Below are 21,042 nucleotides of genomic sequence, written 5' to 3'. Positions count from 1 at the left end.
CAAGGACTTGCTCGTGCTCGTCAAAAGGAAACTACTCGATACCATTGAGACTTTTAAGCAGTTGCCTTAAACACTTGTACTTTGTACTAGATGGCACGCAGAATACCGCACGGAGGCTAATCGATAACAGTTCACCCCATGACCGCTCACCCATTAGTAAAGAACTATTAATATCAGAGGATTCTCTAAAATTGTACATAATTATCATAAGAATAAGACTGGAATATAATTGAACGATCAAGCAAACTCACCTGTTGTGAAGTTTGCTCATAATTACGTGATGAGTGTCCTTCGAATGATAAGAATCCTCTCGAAGCTCCGATTATATGGGTGAGACCCAAAAATCGCATCCCAATTCTTGTTTTTAAATGAGAGGTTACAAACGATATGAAGAAACTCTTTTATTTTTAGTTGAAGATCGTGGTGATAATCTAGGGTCATTTTCTCCAATTTGTTAAAAAATAATGAATTATCATTTTTTAATTCTGTTTTTGATACATGTTAATATAAGTCTTGAAGTGCTGGAAAAAACCTTTTTTATCATAATTTCAAAACAAAATGGCGGTGGAGTGACTGATAAAATGAAATTATGTTTTTCAAGGCGGGCGGTCAACTAGCTCCTTCAATTTTCAACTGATCAACTCCAAATTTTAACTGTAGCTTTATTTTCTAGTGAAGGGCGTAGGATTTTTTCGATTGTTTGAAATCTAACGGTTTTATGATCCACTTGTGGTATTTTGATAATATAAAATACTTTTTTCTTGATATTGATGCCATTTCTGTAAAAAAAATAGTATTTCTAAAAAATCCTATGCACACCTTTCGAAAAGTCGTTATGAAGCTACAGTTAAAACTGGAGTTGACCGGTTGAAAATTGAAAGCATTAGTTGTTCACCTGTCCTGAAAAACGTCATTTCACTTTACCAGCCACTGTACCGTCAATTTGTTTTTAAGAAATTCTTCTTGTGTTTCAATACTTACATTGACGTTTATTAAAAACAGAATTTTAAAAATATTTATTAATTTTTTAAAAATATATTAGAGAAAATGACCGTTTAATACTGACAAATATAATCACAGGTTTTCGCAAATGCTAATTATGTAAAATAATGATACAGGGTGTTCCGTTTTAATCGTCTCAGGTCGATTACTCGAAAACCAAGCAAAACACGAAAAAATGTTTGCTATAACATATTCAAGGTTCGAAGGGGGAAGGAACATGAAGGTATCAGATTTTTTTTTTAACTGGAGCCACCAAAGTCAGCTGAAAATCAACTTGTTTTTTTTTTTTTCAACGGAACCGTGTATTTTTTCCGTCGGCATCTGAAATTATATTAAATTTTGTATTAAAAAGTATCGCCTAAAATCGCTGCTGATAGAAGTGATTATTGGAATTGAACTGTTTGCTGCCATTAATTTTGATCTGGTTCACAGATTACTCGAGAAAAGATGGCGGTACGTAACGTGGAGGGGAACCACGTAACAATGATGGAAGACAATTTTGTGGGCTGCAACTTGTCACAAATTATTTCTCAAATAATGAGACTAGAAGTTACGATAATGAAGATTCAATAAGATCTTATATTTGTATCCAGGAGAATTAATACAAATCTTTGCGCAAGATCCACTATTACTATTACATATGATTGCACGGAATTCAGATGTACCATTACTGTTTAAAGCATAGCAAATAAACGTCATAGAGCTTAACGTACAAAATGTTCTGTAGTCAAGCTAACTTCTTTCTGGAAATGATTGCGGGCAACGTTTTAATTTATTGTCATAGTGTGTAAATTAATGCGCCTTCTCACGCCCCCTGACACTTGCTCAGCTACAGCCCTAATGCACATTCATGCAATACCGTGTGGTTATAACGTCAATGTCAATTAAATTCACCGAGCAGTGTATTTTACGCACAACATTGAATTCAAGCTCAACGTTCTCTCAGAATTAGATATTTGTGGAAAAAAACAGATTGGAGTCTTCCTAATGTGTGTTCATTTTATGTTGACGGGACTGCGCCAAGTTAGCAAATTTTTTAGAAAATGTCCTGTCAAGCAAGTATGAACTACCTAATAAGAGTATTGAAAATTCTCTCGTCCAGATTTTGAAACCAAGTCACTGTTTGAAATTAGACATTCGCATCGGTACTGTGAATATGTTAAATTTCCCGATGTAGTTGGATGGAGTTCGTTAACGTAAGTGAGCATTGGAAAAATCGGCAAGCGTAGAAAATTAAAGAGCAGATTATGGAGGAAGAACCGTTTCATCCAAGCTTACCAGAGACAGTGGAATGAAATGGAATTACGCGTTGAGCTAATTGAATTCGTAGTACACGTGACCAATGACGCACCGTAAAGGTCACGATGAGCATTGAGGGACAGATTTGAGGAATTTCACTGTCTGAGTAATATTTTAAATATAGTTGCTCAACTCCTACTAAACATTCAACTTGTTTCCATTCTGCATAGATAATAAGATAGACAAGAATACAATAGAGCTTTGAAACCGTTTCTCTTGAAGTATAAGCTTACAGTAAATCAATGCATCGTAAATCATTGACACTGGTGGGGGAACCAGTGTTATAAAAACTCGAGAGTGTTCAATCTGGTCGTAATTGCTTCGCGGTCTTCGAAATACTCTTGACCAAAATCTGGTGCTGAAATTTAAAATACATAGTTACAGTGACTTCTAAACCGGTAGTGCTTCTTACAGCTTTATCGCATACAGAAGCAGCAATATGTCAGATAAAAGTGAAACCGTCACCAATTGTGATGAAGCTAGTTTGTTTGCTACCCCGGAAAAGGGTGATGAAGTGGTCATTTCGGGCATCGCTGGGAGGTTTCCAGACTCGGATAACATGACTCATTTTCAGGAAAATCTTTTCAATAAGGTTGATCTTGTCACCGATGACGATCGGCGTTGGAAATTAGGTGTGAACGTTAAGTATATCTCTTCAATGATGCCTCGTTTTGGGCAAAGTTGTGTAGACTGATATAGTGAGATGAATTTTTACAACCTTCACGTCTGGTTCCATTCAATATTTCGGAATGAAATTACCGATCTTCGTCAAAAATGGTTTATTATAGCTTTCTTCCATTTTATGAATTGTGAATAAATATGGAACATGCATAAAAAATATCATATTATAATAATCAGTCTTTGTACTAAACAATGATTCGAAATGCAACAATATATCCCTTTTTTGAAGAGCCGTTCGACTATTTTGAATTGTCATGTGTGAATTGTTGTTGATATTAGATCATCCGGAAATTCCTCAACGGACAGGAAAAATAAATGGAATCGGAAAATTTGATTCGCTATTCTTCGGCGTGCACTTCAAGCAAGCCCACACTTTGGATCCCATGTGCAGAATGCTGTTAGAACATGCATACGAAGCTATTATTGATGCTGGCGTTAATCCGCGTCAACTCCGTGGTAGTAACACTGGCGTGTTCATTGGTGCTTGTTTTTCTGAGTCTGAAAAGACTTGGTTCTATGAAAAACTTCAGGTTTGAATCGTTGAGTTTTTCCAATTCAATCTGGAACGAAGTCGAAACAACTCATTACCCTCAAGAGGAATTTTATATTTCCTTAGGTGAACGGATTTGGTATCACAGGCTGCAGTCGAGCCATGCTGGCAAATCGAATTTCTTACTGGCTCGGATCTCATGGACCGAGCTACACTGTAGACTCGGCATGCAGTTCAAGTCTGTTTGCCTTGGACCATGCATACAGAGCAATCAGAAGCGGACAGTGCGACGCTGCTATTGTGGGAGGAGCCAACTTGTGCCTTCATCCATATGTCTCGCTTCAATTCTCTAGACTCGGTACGATATATTTCCCATAATAGTCACGACATTCATAACTTAATGCGAGGACAGAAGTAAAAGACATGGTATTTTAGTATTTGTGACCCATTCGCACATTTCAAAGGTAACGATCATGTATTAATGTTCTAATTTCATTCCTACCGTGTTAGGTGTACTCGCTTCGGATGGAAAGTGTAAATCGTTCGATGCTGATGCTAACGGTTACGTCCGCAGCGAAACTATATCTGTGATCTTCCTCCAAAAAGCGAAAAATGCGAAACGTATTTATGCCAAAGTTGTTCACACGAAAACGAACTGTGATGGTTTCAAGGAACAGGGCATCACATTTCCCTCGACTGTAATGCAGAGTGCACTGTTACAACAATTTTATAAGGAGTGTCGAGTTTCACCTTCCAGCCTGGCTTACGTAGAAGCTCACGGTACCGGAACAAAAGTTGGCGACCCCGAAGAAGTCTACGCCCTTGAGAAAGTATTCTGTCCAGGTCGTACTACACCATTACGAATTGGTTCCATCAAGTCGAATCTAGGACATTCCGAACCAGCCAGCGGTCTTTGTTCTATTGCTAAGGTATTGAAAGTTTTAAAACTACGAAATGCCGATAATACTTTTCCACCATAAAACTAATTAACAGGGATTCGAAGGATCGATCTCACACACCTGTGAAAGTCTGAAAATTTGAATTGCTTTACTACATACGGCTACACTATGTAACATATTATTTTTATTCAGAGTATAAAGTACTGTACTGTGATATTTCTTTGTTGACGCTATATTGAATACGTGCTGTATGTCAATAGCTGTTAGAAGATGTTTGTATCGCATTAAGTGCGATGAACATGCAACGATAAGACAGTGATCTTTTTCTGTCTTCAAGGTTATAATCGCAATGCAGAGTGGATACATTCCACCAAACCTAAATTTTAAGCGTCCTCGTGAAGGAGTCACAGCATTAGAAGATGGCAGGATTCAAGTAATTACCGAATTAACCCCATGGGACGGTGGATACGTTGGTGTGAACTCTTTTGGTTTTGGCGGTGCCAATGCTCATATTCTCTTGGAATCACATTCGAAGAAGAAAATTAATAATGGCCAACCCGAAGACGACTTGCCTAGACTTGTAGTCGTTTCTGGGCGGACGGAGGAGGCTGTTACAACTATACTGAATAGCGTAAATATTACTGAAACGTCTCGAAATACATGAAATCTGGCTACCGGTTCATTGAAGCTCTTATCTCAAATCACGTCACTGTTGTCCGTGCTGTATGATATCGATTATACTTGGTTGTACAATTTAGTTGTTGAAAATTTGATTATTTCAGCTCGAAAGTCGGGCAACAGACGCGGAGTACGTGAGCCTCTTCCACAGTATACATTTGGAAGAGATTCCCGGCCACTTGTACCGTGGATATACCATTCTGCCACCCCGTGGCCTACCACAGGATAGCATTCGAGACGTACAACATTATCCCGGAGCCAAACGGCCAGTGTGGTTTGTATTCTCTGGAATGGGTTCTCAGTGGGCTGGAATGGGTAAGCATTGACGGATTACAAAGTTCAAGGTTGAATGATATACTTATACCGGAAACTAAATTATGAATACGACCAGTTATTCATTCGCGAATCACTCTGTGCATTTTCGAATAAATATCGTTTATATCAATAATGGCAGGGGAAAAGACAACGATGAATATATAATGTGATTTTTATTGCGGCATTCAATAGGTGAAGCCCTCATGAAAATTCCTGCATTTGCCAAGGCTATTGACAAGTGTGACGCAGCCCTCAAGCCTCACGGAGTGGACATTATCAATATTCTGACAAACAAGGATCCAAAAACATTCGACAACATCTTGAACTCATTTGTCGGAATTGCCGCAGTTCAGGTAAATTGAAATACCCTATTGTAAGATCCATGTGAGCTCACCAATGAATATTATGCACTAATTGAAGGCCACAATAACACCTACACTGATGCCCGTTTATTTTCTCATCATTCGCAGGTTGGCTTAGTAGATGTTCTCACGTCCATAGGAATAGTAGCTGACAATATCATTGGGCATTCGGTGGGAGAGTTGGGCTGTGCCTATGCAGATGGTTGCTTCACTGCGGAACAAATGGTACTGTCGGCATATTCTCGAGGTCTAGCTTCGATAGAAACTGAATTGATTTACGGATCGATGGCAGCTGTGGGCCTTGGTTACGAAGAAATTAAGGATCTATGCCCACCGGATATCGAGGTAGCTTGTCACAATGCTGCCGAGAGTTCCACGATAAGCGGACCAGCTGAGTCCATGAAGAAATTCGTTGCTGAGTTGCAGGTACATTTTAGGCATTCGTATACACGGACAGTTCTTCGAAAGCCATGAGTAACTTTATCAAATACTTTTCTGTGTTTTCGTTATTCCAGTTATACTTTCTTATTACAGGCAAATAACATCTTTGCTCGAGAAGTCCCGTGCAGCAACATTGCATACCATAGTCGCTATATAGCAGCAGCGGGCCCAAAATTATTAAATTACTTGCAGAAGGTCATTCCTGATCCAAAACCCCGTAGTCAGAAGTGGCTCAGCACTTCCGTACCTCGTAACAAGTGGAACACTACTTCGGCTCGATTGTGCTCGGCCGAATACCACACGAATAACTTACTAAGTCCAGTTTTATTCGAAGAAACGTCGAACCTCATACCAACAAATGCAATTACTATCGAAATAGCGCCACACGGGCTGCTGCAAGCCATTTTACGGAGATCCCTGGACGAGAACGTTACCAATGTGGCTTTAACTAAACGTGGGCATAAAGATAACACCCAAGTTTTACTACAAGCCGTTGGCAAGCTTTACGAAGTCGGTTTACATCCAAATTTGGCCGACCTTTACCCTAAAATCGAGTACCCAGTCAGCAATGGCACTCCTATGATATCTCCTCTGGTACGTTGGGAACATTCTGATGACTGGTATGTGACCTGCTATAGGATGCAGGAGAAAATCACTTCAGGTGAAAGAATGGTGGAAGTAACACTGGCTGACGAAGACTTTGAATGGATGGCAGGCCATGTAATCGATGGGAGAAATCTGTTTCCTGCGACTGGTTACTTGGTACTAATTTGGGAGACTGTGGGTATGATGCGAGGTGAACTGTACACTGAAGTATCAGTCGTATTCGAAGATGTCAGATTTCACCGAGCGACCACAATTCCAAAGGAAGGCAGCGTTGAGCTTACGCTCATGGTTCAGAAAGGTACGATCACGTAGAATACTACGGCGCTATGCTGGGCAGTCATTTTTTCCACAGCGTAATACCGAATCAGATTAGTAGGTAATTATACTGAATATTCAATTGTTATCAGGGTCAGGCAGATTTGAAGTTGTAGAAGGAGGTACTGCCGTTGTAACTGGGTTAATTCGTGCTATTTCAAACCCAAGTCAAGAACGCGTAAGCGATGAGATACTGTGTGAAGAATTAGATGAACTAAATGCAACTGGCAGAGATGTTTATAAAGAGTTGCGTCTCAGAGGATATCAATACGCGGGAGTGTTTCGTGGTATTAAGCGTACATCATTGAGTGGGACCAAGGGACGCATAGCTTGGATGAACAATTGGGTAGCCTTCATGGATAATATGCTACAGATGGAAATATTAGGAACGGACACCCGAGGACTTTACGTTCCCACCGGTATTCAGAAGCTTGTCATAGACACTAAAAGCCATTGGACTGCCATTCAGAGTATGCCTGACGACGACAAAGGTACGAGCTGCTTGTTCAATATTTTCCACATTCAGTATCGAAGAATATTTTATCATTAATCTTCGTTAGGAGGATGAACATTCTCGTATTTTCTTTTTGCAGAATTCACAGTGCAAGTAGACAGAGATTTAAATGTTACTGTGGCTGGTGGGGTGGAAATAAGAGGACTGAAAGCGGGCGCTATTGCTCGTAGAAAACCAGCTGGGGATCCCGTACTTGAGAAGTTCCAATTCATAGCTCATCGAGATCGGGCTGAAATGGCACTGAAAGATATCGCTTGCATCGCTACACACATAGCACTTGAAAATCATCGTGGTTTTAAAGTGAAAACTGCCGAATTGATCGGTGAAGTAGATAATGTCTCACCTGAAAATCTAACTTCCCTCCTCATTCAAGAAATTTTGAGTGATTTACCCTTAATCCAGGCCGATATCAACGTCGTGGGATCCCAAGAAAAATTCACCAACGATGTACTGCCATCTACTATTACAGTCTCAGAACTAAAAAAATTGTCCAGTGACGGTGATGCTTTAATGGTGATTAGTCACGGTGTCTTCGCTAGCAAAAATCACGAAATTCTGAAACAACTTCAAGCGGTAATGGTGGACGGAGGATTTTTACTAGCCAGAGAACCGTTGAGTATCGATTCTGCCATTTTCGCAACTATAAGACGTGAGGGTCTTGACGTCATCCTGGAAAAACGTACAGATCGAGAATTTATCATTTTACTCCGTAAACAATCGAGACTGCCCGAAATATCTGCAGTTATACCGATCAACAATTACGAATTCACGTGGCTATCTAAGCTTCAAGCTGCTCTAGAAGCGGAAAAAGAAAAAAAAGATAGCCGCAATCGTCGAATACTTCTTCTGAGTGAAGGGAATTTCGAAAGTGGGCTTTTGGGACTTGCTAACTGTCTTCAGAAAGAACCAGGCGGCGAAATTGTCCGAGGACTTTTAATTCAAGATTCGAGGGCTCCGAAATTTACTCTAGAAAATCCGTTCTATTCTGAACAATTGCGATTAGACTTGGCACAAAATGTTCTATGTTCTGGGAAATCATGGGGTTCGTATCGGTTTCTTCCTTTGGATCCCTTGAAAATACAGCCGGTTTATCACACTAAGTTGACTCAACTAGTGCGTGGTGATTTGAGTTCACTCAAGTGGATGGAAGGTTCAATACAGCCGGGATCCCGCTCCGACGGCTTGATCAAGGTTCATTACTCGTCTTTGAATTTCCGTGATATCATGGTAAGCACTGGAAAATTAGCAACTGAAGTTGTTGGGAGAACAAGGCTACAGCAAGAATGTGTGATCGGATATGAATATTCTGGAATAGATCTGAAAGGTCATCGAATCATGGGAATGATCCCGTGTGGATCCTTTTCAAACTACTGTATCCGTGACGCGGAACTTGCTTGGTCAGTGCCGGATGACTGGACACTAGAGGATGCAGCTACGGTCCCAGCTGCTTATGGAACTGCTTATTATGCGCTTTACATGAATGGCAAAATGCGAAAGGGCGATAAAGTTTTAATACATGTCGGGACCGGAGGTGTAGGTCAAGCAGCTATAAGATTAGCTCTTTGTGAGGGCTGCGAAGTTTTCACGACAGTAGGAACTCCGGAGAAACGTGAATTCATTAAAAAGAACTTTCCACAAATTGATGACAATCACATCGGCAATTCTCGAGATACAAGCTTCGAGCAATTAATTCTTGGAGAAACTCAAGGACTTGGAGTGGATATTGTGCTGAATTCTTTGGCAGAAGAAAAATTACAGGCCTCGGTTCGTTGCTTGGCACAGGGTGGTCGATTTTTAGAGATTGGGAAATTTGACCTTGTAGCAAACAATAACCTTGGAATGGAAGTATTTTTGAAAGAAATTAGCTTCTATGGCATCCTGGTAGATAATTTATTTTACTTTGTCGGTCGTAAAAGAGAGGAACTGAGGGCGTTATTCCAAAAGGGACTGTCAGCGGGTGTAATCAAACCAATTTCCAGAACTGTATTCTCCATGAGTCAAACTGAAGAAGCTTTCAGGTACATGGCAGCTGGAAAACACATTGGCAAGGTTGGACCCTTTTTCAAAATTACTTTTGAATAATTTAAGTTACCGTCAAAGAATATTTGTATTTCCTCACTATTTTCCTCAGATCGCGTCCAGAGTTGACAGTGATCATCGAATGTGAACTTTCGTTTTTGCTGTCTTACTTTCAGGTAATCATGAAAATCCGTGATGAAAATCCAACTGGTAAGCCAACTCTTCCTCTGGCGTTACCTCGTTACTATTGTTTAGAAGACAGCAGCTACCTTATTCTTGGTGGCTTGGGTGGATTCGGTCTGGAGCTCGCCGACTGGCTGGCACTTCGCGGAGCAAGGAAACTAGTTTTGACATCCCGAAGAGGAATCAATACCGGATATCAACGTATGCGAATTAATGTGTGGAAGGGATGGGGGGTGAAAGTTGTCGTAATTGTTGGAAAAGATGCTTCGACGCACGAAGGGTGCGAAGCTATTCTGAAAGAGGCAGCGGCACTTGGTCCAGTAGATGCTATATTCAACTTGGCAGTGGTACTCAAGGACGGCCTATGTGAGAATCAAACAGTGGAATCATTCGAAGAATCTTTCAAAGTTAAAGCCTGGGCTACTAAGCAGCTGGACAAACTCTCCAGAATCTTGTGTCCAAATCTCAGGCATTTCGTGGTATTTTCATCAGTGTCCTGCGGCAGAGGGAACGCAGGGCAAACAAACTACGGAATGGCCAACTCTATAATGGAACGAATCTGCGAATCGAGAGCGGCAGAAAATCTCCCAGCTTTGGCCATTGAATGGGGAGCTGTTGGTGACGTTGGATTGGTGGCAGAAATGCAGGAAGAACACAAAGAAATTGTCATTGGTGGCACATTACAACAGAGAATATCTTCATGCCTGCAAGAGCTGGATGGTTTTCTACGACAAAATTCCACCATAGTCTCAAGCATGGTTGTTGCTGAGAAGAGGGCAGGTGGAGCTAATGCTACAAATATTGTCGATACAGTCATCAACATAATGGGTATGCTGAACTAGATATACATTTTTCGAACTTCTATGTTTCTCTTCCAATCAGTTCTTCGAAAAAAAAACAACTCTTCTTGATGCACTTACTATCTGGGTTTAGTGTTAGTTTTAATTAACTGCACGAAGGTCTAAGTAATAACAACCTTCGATCTGTTATAAATGTTTACAAATTTTATAATTTAGAAGGAAGGTTTCGTGCTAATTTATCTGGATAAGTTTCAATTAATGCAATATCAAGTGACATTCGTACCTGAAGGACCGTATTTTTAACAGGGCTCAAGGACCTTAAAACTGTTAGTGTGCACACGCCTTTGGCAGAAATAGGAATGGATTCCATGATGGCCGTTGAAATCAAACAGACCATAGAGCGTGAATTCGAAGTGTTTATGACTGCACAAGACATCCGTGCTCTCAATTTCGCGAAGCTGCAAGACTTATCTGCGAAATTGTTCGAAGAGAGTATAAAACACGAAAAGATCACAGAATTGGCGACCGATCTAGGTGGTATAAAAATACTAATTCGAACTTTGGGAACGGCGAATCTGAATAAAGATATTTGTGTGCCTCTGCCAACTAAGGCAGAGGATAGACGAGGAGAAGTTTTCATGCTACCGGGAATCGAAGGAACCCACATGGTATTCAATTCATTGGCTCCTAAACTAAGAGCTCCAACGACTTGTTTACAGCTTCCGCTGACTATTCCAAACGTAGTAACGATTGGCGATATGGCAGACTATTTCTTGCCGGTAAATATAAATCATTATTATCAAAAGTGATGTCCGATCGTAATAATTTTCAATTACTAAAATCTTGATACAATTGTACATGTCCTTTTTCAACTTGCAGCATGTCAAAGAAAGAAACAAAGATCGCAGAGACTTCATAATAGCTGGATATTCTTTCGGAAGTTTAGTGGCTATTGAGCTTGTGAGACGTTTAGAGTCCGAAGGTCTCCACGGCCGCCTCGTGTTAATTGATGGCGCACCCGATTATATGAAAGCAGTACTTAATCAAAACTTGATGGCAGAAACTGACGACCAGCTACAATCTCGTGTACTTTCGGAGATAATGGATATTCTTGCACCCTCCGTCACCGCAACGGTTGGTTTCAGTTTTTTTCTGTTAATTCTTACCACGATTGTGTGTACCTCACAAATGCTGATTGTATCGAAAAGGCTTCAATGAATATATGAATTTTCTCAACTCGCACAAATTTTTCGGATTAAGAGACAAAGCTCTGTCGTTTCAGCTTGTTGAGGAATTACAAAATTGCGTCAACTGGGAGAGTAAATTGGCAGCATTCACCAAAGTATTGCCAGCAGCAAAAAATTTAGATTTCCCGACAGAAACTCAGCAGGAAATATGTTCTGCTATTTACCACCGAATCAAAGCAATTTTGAATTACGACATCTCAGCATTGTCACCCTTAGAAACACCGATAATCTTACTCAGGCCTAAGATTCACTCCGTACGTTCGATGCCGGAAGATTATGGGCTAAAAAAGGTAAGCTGCTACAAACGTTTTGCTTATGTCGTTTTCATTACTCTCAATCCTCATTCCGACAATATTTGATAATGTATCATTGTGAACCCGGCATATCAATGCTAGAAATAGATAAAAAAAAATCAATTTCCTCGATCCGATTAAAGATGCAGATGTTTTGTGCAATTCTTAGAAATACGACATTGTTTCCTGATGAGAATTTTTTAAACAAGTTTGATTTCGCGGTTGAATTTCCGAAAACTATAAAGTGTTTTCTGTTGCATTGCAAAAATTATTTCTCAGAAGAAAGCGTTTGGCTTGAAATAGTGCTGGAGATATTCCAACGTGGATGAAATTCAGTGAAACATGTTTCGTGAATATTCCAAAGGAGAATTTGATAACTGGCGCACAAAATTAATTTCACAATCAAGAAATCAAGTGTATGTGAAATTGAGGATTCAGCTCGCAGAATTCAGTTGCATACGTGTAACATGTGGTGATTTCAGATAAACCCACGAACCGTTAAAGAATATGTATTAGGCCATGCAATAAAGTAGAAAATAAGATATCGTGTAACAAAAATACTAGCAGAATTCCGACTGTGCCATCACACGAAAGGCAGTCCGTAGTTGTATTTTGCCCTGTTTCCTACTGGCAACTATGGTCACAAAATTTTGTCATCAATATTTACACGCAAAAAATCCTGTTTCTTTTATAGTATCTTGCTTATAAAATCGAAATCAATGCAGCAATCTTGATGCTGTCAAGCGATGAGTTGTAGAGAATCAAAAAGCGAACAAATTGAGCTTTGAAACGACTCTAACGGATCATTGGTACCGAAGAATACCTCAAAACTAGAAATAATCTTCGTTGTTTCAAAAATTTATAAGTCCGTCATTTTTTAAGTTGTGGTGCAGGCCCTTCGGATAAAAGTAGTGATGCGAATGGAGCTATGTCAATTATTTCTTTTTCATTCTGGGGTAGGTGAACCACGGGAAACTGATTCTCCATTAAGATTTCACAAAAAATTAATGGAAAAGCTGCAGCTGAATGATTATTGAAAAATATCGTAATATTAATATGAAATAGATAAAAAATAAACGAAGAGGAAGCTGATTTATTACAGTACATGGTAATTGAGATTGCTTCATTATTTGGTGAAATAATCGAGTTAAAAGATTGATGAATCGTACGCACCGCGCTTCTATGGCTATATATCCGCTTTCCATTACTACTCGACTGCTTTCTCACGCTCACGCATTTTTTACCTATGCCACATCATTTTGGTAGGAAATAAGGATATTGTACGTTTTGAGGTGTTTTATTACTTCTTTCAAAATTGTTTCGAAAAATTGAAATCCGATCATTCGTGACTCATCCAGCTAGTCTGAAAGATGGTGCGTTAAAAAGTTCAAATCGCAATTGCGCAAATCTATTCATCCGACAGCGCCTGTCTTGTGCACAAATAAAGAACATATCGATCACTACTTTCATCCGAAGGACCTCTGCGACGACTTGAAAAGTAACGGACTGATGAATTTTTGGAACAACGAAGATTTTGTTCGCATTTTGATTCTCTACAACTCATCGCTTGACAGCATCAAGATTGCTTCATTGGTTCCGATTTTATAAGCAAAATACTATAAAAAAAACGGGATTTGTTAAGTATAAATGTTAATAAAAAATTTTTTGACCATAGTTACGAGTAGGAAACATGACAAAATACAACTACGGACTGCCTTTCGTGTGATGACACAGGCGGAATTCCGCTACTATTTATGTCATGAAAAAGGCCTCTATTGCTTGGCCTACTATATGTTGCAGACGTGTAGATGTATGTATATTATTGTAAGAGTTGACTTTCGAAGCAAACAGTCCAATTAAAAGATGTCAAGTTATTCGCGAATTCTTTGAAATCTTAGTGCGCTTATCTAAATTGGTACCAGTTTCAGAAGAAGCATTTGTAAAACTTCCAGGAGTTTTCAAAATTCTTAGAATAAAGCGATAATCTGTCTTGCGCAATTTTCTTTCTTTTTTATTTGTATTATCTGAATTGTTGCATGAAACTTAAAATGAATTAAAAATATTTATACATAAATTATCAAGGTGGTGACAGAAATCAGAGCGCAAGATTCCCTGAGATTTCCCTGATGTCCGGAGCGTAGTTTCAAAAAATTCTGGTTATATTTCTCACTATTAGTTTAAGATCACTTGTAGAGAATGGTGTAATTAAATGGAGCAGATGATACGTCAGTTACACGCAAGTGGAAATATTACTAGTTCGATTTCGAACATAAATACTGTAAAAGTGATACAATTCTGCTGCAAATATCTTTAAAATATTTAATTTGTCGTTAGTTATGCTTATGATCAGAACACCTCAACTGAAATAATTTCAATATCTAAAACCAAGGTATCTTTCCGAAATTGCCCAAAATTTGATGAGGTTTTCACGAACTCTCCAGAAATTTCCAGAACTCGGAAGTCTTCGAGAATTCCTTTATTTCTCGGTTCTGTCGCCACCTTGACATAGTATCGTTATGATACGTTGAGAAGCCAAGATCATAGTAGTATTTGGGTCTTTCAAAGATGAATTTCTGATATTGCCTACCTGCTGTTGTCAGAAGTCACCATCGTCAACATTGAACTGTTTGCTACCATTAATTTTCATTTCCTTCATAGATTACTCAGGGAAAGATAGAAGTGCACTACGTTGAAGGGAATCACGTTACGATGTTGGAAGATAATATCTGCGCTACAGCTATAAACGGAGAACCTATCGAAGATGCTGCGTCGTTCAAGAAAAGCATAATGGAAGATGGTGCAAACCTAGCACCCATCATTCCTGCAAGTAATATCAGCAGAAGTTAAGTTGGTTAAAAGATAATAGGTCCTGAACTTATTTGATTTTTTATCCAAAATGATTAACATCCTGTTATGAAAAACAACTCGAATGGTCGTAATTTAGTGAAGCTTGCTTCCAAGCTCATGCCAATTATTGTCTGATTGAAAAGTGCTTGACACGAAAAAAATAAACAGTATGCAATGCAATCATTTTTATGTAACCACGTTTTAATGTAAAACAGATTATACATAAATAGAATGCGAAATTGAATTTCCCACTGTACTGGTCCTACTATAGTAATAATGACATCATTTCAACATTTATCCTCGAATTTATCACACACACGTGTATATTTATTAAAGTCAGCCTCATCATCCAGTAACAAGTTTAGATTGGGTCACTCCACCCGAAATCTCGTTAAAGTCTATCGTTACCAAGTATCCCGTTACTGACTGTTGGGGCCGCTTATATTTGAGTACCTCACACAATCTTACGATCTCAAAAAAAAAAAAGAAAAATCACCACAATTGTTGCTCTCAAATGAGCGGTTTCAATAAATTTCTCACACGTGAACTTATATTGCAACTTATATAATTAAGAGAAAACGTAACAACATTTAATCGATAATATAAGCTAGAGCTAACTTGGACAATAAACTATCCTATCGCTTACATAAAAAGTAACAGTATTCAGTAATTTCAACACTTTAAATATGACAGTGTTCGTTTGCATTGCCATTATTAATCATTGACGAAGAACCGTTGATCGATTCTTTGCGCAAGTGATGAGGATATAGAAGGAAAATAATTTGATCAGATATTATGCGAGAATCCTGATGGCTATTGTTTAAAACTTATTATTAGTAACGAATAACGTATGGTTTCGTAGATTCTTTCAAAGCTCCATGGGCTCGAGTTGTGGGGAACATTGATTTAAATCTATTATACCGTTGTTATTATTGTTGTTGTTGCTGTTTCTATTGTTATTGTTATTGTTATTGTTGTTGTTGCCATCTTCAAGGAAGTTTGGTATTGGCGTTGGTGTATCTCGAGGTACTGGTAATACCCGGGCAAGGTGTTTACTCGGTGGTTCCCAAAGTACTAGTGCCATTGAGGGTCGTTCACTGAAAAAGACAGACTTTCACATATAAGCCTGGCTTTTTCCTTCCTTGTTACTAATATTCAAGTTACTACACCCAAGAAGTGTCAAGGGGCTATCCTACTGCGAAATTATCAACGTGAAAATATTTATTTTTTCCTCTCTAAAAAGTAGTTTCCAAGGTCAAGATTTATATATAATACGAGACAGGAATGGTAGATAAACGGTAAGATATGTAAATTAAATTTTTCCACTCCAAAAGATTTCGAATACTTTTTTCTCGAAACTATATTTTTCAAAACGGTGTACACGATATCTCGATCTGTAATCCATGAATCGACTTAAATTTGGTACACATGTTCAAAGAAATAGTGATTTCCGGCTGACGACTGATTATATCGTTCTCATTTTTTGTGCAATACTTATTAATAAATGGTGGCTACTATAAACAGTCAAAAGAATTCCTTGCCTTTTCCTTGACTTTTATGACCAAATTCACGTTCTTTCCCTGACTAAAATGTTAAGTAATAGTGCCAATAACAGTAACTATTTAGTGAAGCTACAAATTGATCGGTATTCAAAAATATGGTCATAATCTATTTAATGGTGATAAAAATTAATTTATACACATTAAGCATGACAATACTTTTTTTAAAATTATTTTGTGACGTAGATGCTTACAGCGAATATTTTATAAGTTGTTAAAGGAAAATTTTAATTTAATATTTAGATCCATACAGAGACGTACTTATTGCGTAGACATCCTTTCCACTTATGCTAACCCCTGCATCTTGTCCACTCTATTTAATATATCTTTTTGGGTGCTCAGCGCTAATCGAAGAAATATGACCGGGAGGCAATGTTCGTTCTATGGAATTTATAAAAATGTCTCGTATGTAATCTGAAATTTTTGGACCGAAAAGAACTTCATTTCTCGACACGATTTTTATTAACTACGAATTTCTAGCATGCAATTTTTTCGAACTTCGATTTTTCGTGGAAGCCTAGTTTTTTCTCGTTGTGCCGGACCACCGTATATTTTCCTTGACCAAATGAAAGATTCCCTGACTTTTCCCTGACTTCCCTGACCAATTCAAGAATTCCCTGACTCTTTCCAGATTACCAGGTTTTCCCTGACGAGTGGCCACCATGTAATCAAAATACAACATATTCTTGAGCTGAAAACGTCGTAAAATCGGAAATTTTTTTCATGTCACCAAAGAGGAAAAAAAAAAAAACGCTCTGTCGGTCGGTAGCCAATACATACGTAGTCAATGACCATATTTTTATTTTTGTATCAGACCACCGATACTTGTGATATCATGTACAATAATTAACCCTGCACAAAAACTATTGAAAGGCGCGAAGACATATCTCTATCAAATTGTATTTTTTTTATTGATCACATTTTTTGAACACACTCTTTAACCGGTTCACTGATGGATCCTAAATCAACGTTTCGTGCCAAAACTGGTAGGAGCAAATAATTTTGTATTCAACAGAAAACCTTCACAATATGTAGTTTTTTGGATCGCTGATTACGAATCTGAAATCGAAATTTGAAAATTCAATATGGCGAATCCAATATGGTGGCATCGACTGACTAACGGTATTCAACGACTGTCCCCTCTGTTATTAACTGTTGATAAATATGACCACCACCCCAGACTGTGCCGCGGGAAGGCCTGTGAAGCAGGTGTGAAATCCTACCGCAGCTTTCCCGTGACACACTCTGGGGTTGTAGTCATATTTATCAACAGCTAATAACGGAGGTGACAATCACAGTGGAATACCGTTACTCAGTCGATGTCACCATATTAGATCCGCCATTTTAAATTTTCGAATTTCGAGTTGAAATTCGTAATCAGCACCCCAAAAAACATAGGCATATCAAATTTGATGCAAATCCGTTCGAAACTAACAGAGATATTCACGGATCTCATAGATAAGTCCTTACCAGTTGTGGCACTTTGTTTTTGCAGATATATGAGTGCTTACTAGTGAACCGATTAATGTGTACATGAGTTGATATCAAAAAATTATTAATATAGCATCAGCAGTTTTTCCGAAATTAATTCCTGAAAATTAGCCTGTTGATATATCCATGTCAGTAGGGTAACCCCTTAACGCATTAATAATGGAGATAAGTTCAAACTTATAATGGCATCCGTAAAAGGAACTTTCACCCCACTTTTTGGAAACGAAACATTTATTCTTCCAAATCCTGTGAAAGAAACTCCACAAAAATCAGCCCAATCTAATACAATGATACTCACAGAGAATAAAATACTCACAGTTTGGATAACAGAGAGGTAGGAATTAGGGGTTCTTCTTGTAGCCGTCTGACTTCCTCAGATATGACCAGTCTAGGTTTTCTGCAGTCATTTTGATCTAAGTTTATGCCCTCAGCACTTTCCATATTCGAGTTCATATATTCTAAATTATTACACACACGCTGTGGCGAGTGAGCTGTCGATGTCGAAGGAGGTGAATTTTGAGCTTGATAGTTGGAACTGATGTGCAGACCTTGAAAGTGTGAGGCCATCTTTTCTTCGGTAATAAATTGCTTAATTTGCCGACTGTAATTGAACACATGTATGTATTAATGCATTTTGTTTTCTTTCGAATTCCATATGGTAGAAATATTTGACTATACTCATAAATTTTGCCACATCTGTATTTTGGGGAACTCTAGATCTCACTCTAGATGTTAGTTAGACGCAGAAAATATTTTCTACTGGCACTTACGTATCTGTAATATCTGGTGTGCTCAACTTTCTTTTTTGATGCAGCGACATTGTGTCATAGGCAGGCTGGCTTCTTTCACCAGTAAACCTGATCAAATCAGGTTGCTGCAAAGCTGGAACGCTCCATGGCATAGACAACGCTGGGACCTGTGGCATTTGCAGCCAAGGTCCGCCTTGTTGCGGCGAGTTTTGCTGACCCATCATATGTTGGAATACAGACTGTGGAGTATGGAGGTTAGCTCCACCCATCGTACTCTGCATCGGAGGGTTTAGATGGTATTGCAAAGCCATTACTACCCAATATCTCAATTCAGTTATTTTTTTCTGCCTAATTGATCAACTTATAATGAATTACTTACAAATGCAGGTTTTGCTTTACATATAAATTTACTTTAGAGCTTAATATTCTCAAGCTATATTAAATAAGTACTAACTGTAAAATCTGACCGTTCCAAAGACTGCCTATTGTTGTTCCTTCTGTAGTCAACATGGAAATATTAAGTATAAATGGGCATCACAATCTGAATCAAAATTTAAGAACAGCAAAAAAATTGTTTAAAAAATCTCTAGCAATATTGTTTGCACCAATGATAGTGAACATGAATAAAATAGCATTTCTACCATGTAATTTAAATCAATCGGAAGAAATTTGAAACAACACATGCTTTAAGACATTAACAATTTGAGGAGAGGTTTTACAATTAAAACGATACGTTGTAAACGATTAAACTCTGGTGTTTTAGATGCAATTCTACTGTTTTTTGGCTGATTTTACTTGCTGATCAGATTTCCTCATATAGTCTGCACAAAAATTTTGAGGAAATCTCAAATCATAATAGGTAGAGTTATAATGTGCAAGTGTAATTAATGAGGAATGTCTACTCTACCATACTTACACTAATTTATTTTTATCCATTCCGGAGATAACTTTTTGTTCAAGCGTTCTCTGGAAATCTCTGTGGAGACCAAAATAAGCCAAAAATCATTAAAACCGGTTCAAGAACACCAGAGTTTCATCATTTTGAACCATCCAATTATAAAACTTTTACGGTTGTCGATAGGTTGTCATTCGAATTTGCTTATCTTCATTGTTGGTATAGTATAGGAATTTGTTTCATTCCTACTCAACATCATTGGCACAAATAACATTGCCGGGGATTTTTTAAACGGACTTTCTCTATATCTAACCTTTGATTCAGATTTGCTCCCTGATCCATAACCTGAAAACGTTTCGAATCCACAAACACTGCCTGAAGAAACTTTGAAAGACTTTACAACGTGTCATTTGCTGTGCAAAATTCGTGTCTGATACAGCGCAATACTTTCCGCCGAATTTATGCTGAGCACACTGCTTATGTATTACTAGTGCAAGACCGTGAGGTATTCCCATTGTAAAACAAAAATAAAATTGCCATATACATACTACATACCTCTTACGCTGCCAATCAGATATTGCCTGCAGGGCGATAGTCGTGATTTATGTTAACTACGTATTTGTATTGTCGGTTTTTTACCACTCTTTTATCCACCAATTAAAGGACAATGCTAAAAACTTGCCAGGTTTACGAACAATGTTCGGAATTACTTGACAGAATGTTGAATGAGACTCACTTTTCTCGCAGTTTCTCTTTGCTGGCGCAAGTCTCGCGTGAGTTCGTGAATATGCTGTGAACTACACAACACAAATGATATTCCCCTCCCGTGTTGGCCAACGCACAATCACAAGGCCTGCTACGCTCGCACGCTGCTCCACAAGTTTGACCATTGCTTCCAGTTCAACAACCGAGGCGAGAACTAGTTAGAATATTCCGGAACATACCGTCGCGTTCGAACGTTTTAACAAAAATTTTAGTTATGATGATTACCTCGTCTTTGTTCGTTATTCTTTGAATCTTAGAGCTAATCGTTAAGCAGAATTGTAAATTACGACTGGATTAGAAGACAAGAGATGGTTTGCTTCGATAAATTTCTAATCGACTTGAACGTAGTCCTTCCTGGGTTAACTGACAGTTGAATTCAAACATTTCGACGACTTCTAATCACGATTTCGGAACACTTGTATGCATGTATGTACATACATACATTGAATGTAGCCGTTTTTGGTCTGACGAACCCGTTGGTGCCTGGTGTGTCATATTTGGCACATTCGCGCGTTGGGAAAACGGGCAATTTTTTTCTCATAAGTTCATTTTTTGAAATTCTTAAAAATGTTCAGAATTTTTTGGTCCACGC

The 21,042-nt window shown here is 38.4% G+C and overlaps 2 protein-coding genes across 14 annotated transcripts; one reads left to right on the top strand and one right to left on the bottom strand.

The window, feature by feature from the left end:
* Positions 1 to 2,631: 2,631 nt before the first annotated feature.
* Positions 2,632 to 15,171, top strand: LOC107221350 (fatty acid synthase). Its single transcript, XM_015660295.2, has 16 exons — positions 2,632 to 2,933; positions 3,262 to 3,512; positions 3,599 to 3,830; positions 3,983 to 4,401; positions 4,709 to 5,002; positions 5,154 to 5,364; positions 5,557 to 5,717; positions 5,835 to 6,152; positions 6,261 to 7,071; positions 7,181 to 7,579; positions 7,682 to 9,651; positions 9,798 to 10,632; positions 10,911 to 11,383; positions 11,484 to 11,738; positions 11,887 to 12,141; positions 14,803 to 15,171. The coding sequence occupies exons 1-16, from the start codon at positions 2,741 to 2,743 to the stop codon at positions 14,989 to 14,991; spliced, it is 7,266 nt and encodes a 2,421-aa protein (XP_015515781.2). The 5' UTR covers positions 2,632 to 2,740; the 3' UTR covers positions 14,992 to 15,171.
* Positions 15,042 to 20,576, bottom strand: LOC107221351 (homeobox protein 5). Of its 13 annotated transcripts, none has more exons than XM_015660297.2 (6): positions 20,241 to 20,558; positions 19,999 to 20,030; positions 19,245 to 19,287; positions 18,812 to 19,065; positions 18,358 to 18,642; positions 15,042 to 16,088 (listed from the first exon to the last, which is right to left on the bottom strand). In XM_015660297.2, exons 2-6 carry the CDS (start codon positions 20,025 to 20,027, stop codon positions 15,860 to 15,862), a joined length of 840 nt encoding a protein of 279 aa, XP_015515783.1. In that variant the 5' UTR covers positions 20,028 to 20,030; positions 20,241 to 20,558; the 3' UTR covers positions 15,042 to 15,859. The 13 variants fall into 13 exon arrangements, with proteins under 13 accessions (XP_015515783.1, XP_046589007.1, XP_046589011.1 ...); XM_046733051.1 differs by having other exon boundaries at positions 18,812 to 19,029; XM_046733055.1 differs by lacking the exon at positions 19,999 to 20,030 and having other exon boundaries at positions 18,812 to 19,138; positions 20,422 to 20,450.
* Positions 20,577 to 21,042: the final 466 nt, after the last annotated feature.

This window comes from Neodiprion lecontei, chromosome 2, assembly GCF_021901455.1.
Source record: "Neodiprion lecontei isolate iyNeoLeco1 chromosome 2, iyNeoLeco1.1, whole genome shotgun sequence".
Taxonomy (NCBI): Eukaryota; Metazoa; Arthropoda; class Insecta; order Hymenoptera; family Diprionidae; genus Neodiprion; species Neodiprion lecontei.
This window is presented reverse-complemented; position numbering and strand designations above follow the sequence as displayed.

Bases quoted from the DNA above. Each gene is read 5' to 3' on its own strand.
- LOC107221350 (XM_015660295.2), top strand. From the start codon at position 2,741: ATGTCAGATAAAAGTGAAACCGTCACCAATTGTGATGAAGCTAGTTTG. The intron at 3,513-3,598 runs GTTTGAATCGTT...ATATTTCCTTAG, and splicing joins GGTTCTATGAAAAACTTCAG to GTGAACGGATTTGGTATCAC. The intron at 4,402-4,708 runs GTATTGAAAGTT...TCTGTCTTCAAG, and splicing joins GTCTTTGTTCTATTGCTAAG to GTTATAATCGCAATGCAGAG.
- LOC107221351 (XM_046733046.1), bottom strand. From the start codon at position 19,300: ATGTTGACTACAGAAGGAACAACAATAGGCAGTCTTTGGAACGGTCAG. The intron at 18,643-18,811 runs GTAAGTGCCAGT...GTTCAATTACAG, and splicing joins ACACCAGATATTACAGATAC to TCGGCAAATTAAGCAATTTA. The intron at 16,089-18,357 runs GTGAGTATTTTA...TGTCTTTTTCAG, and splicing joins ACCTCTCTGTTATCCAAACT to TGAACGACCCTCAATGGCAC.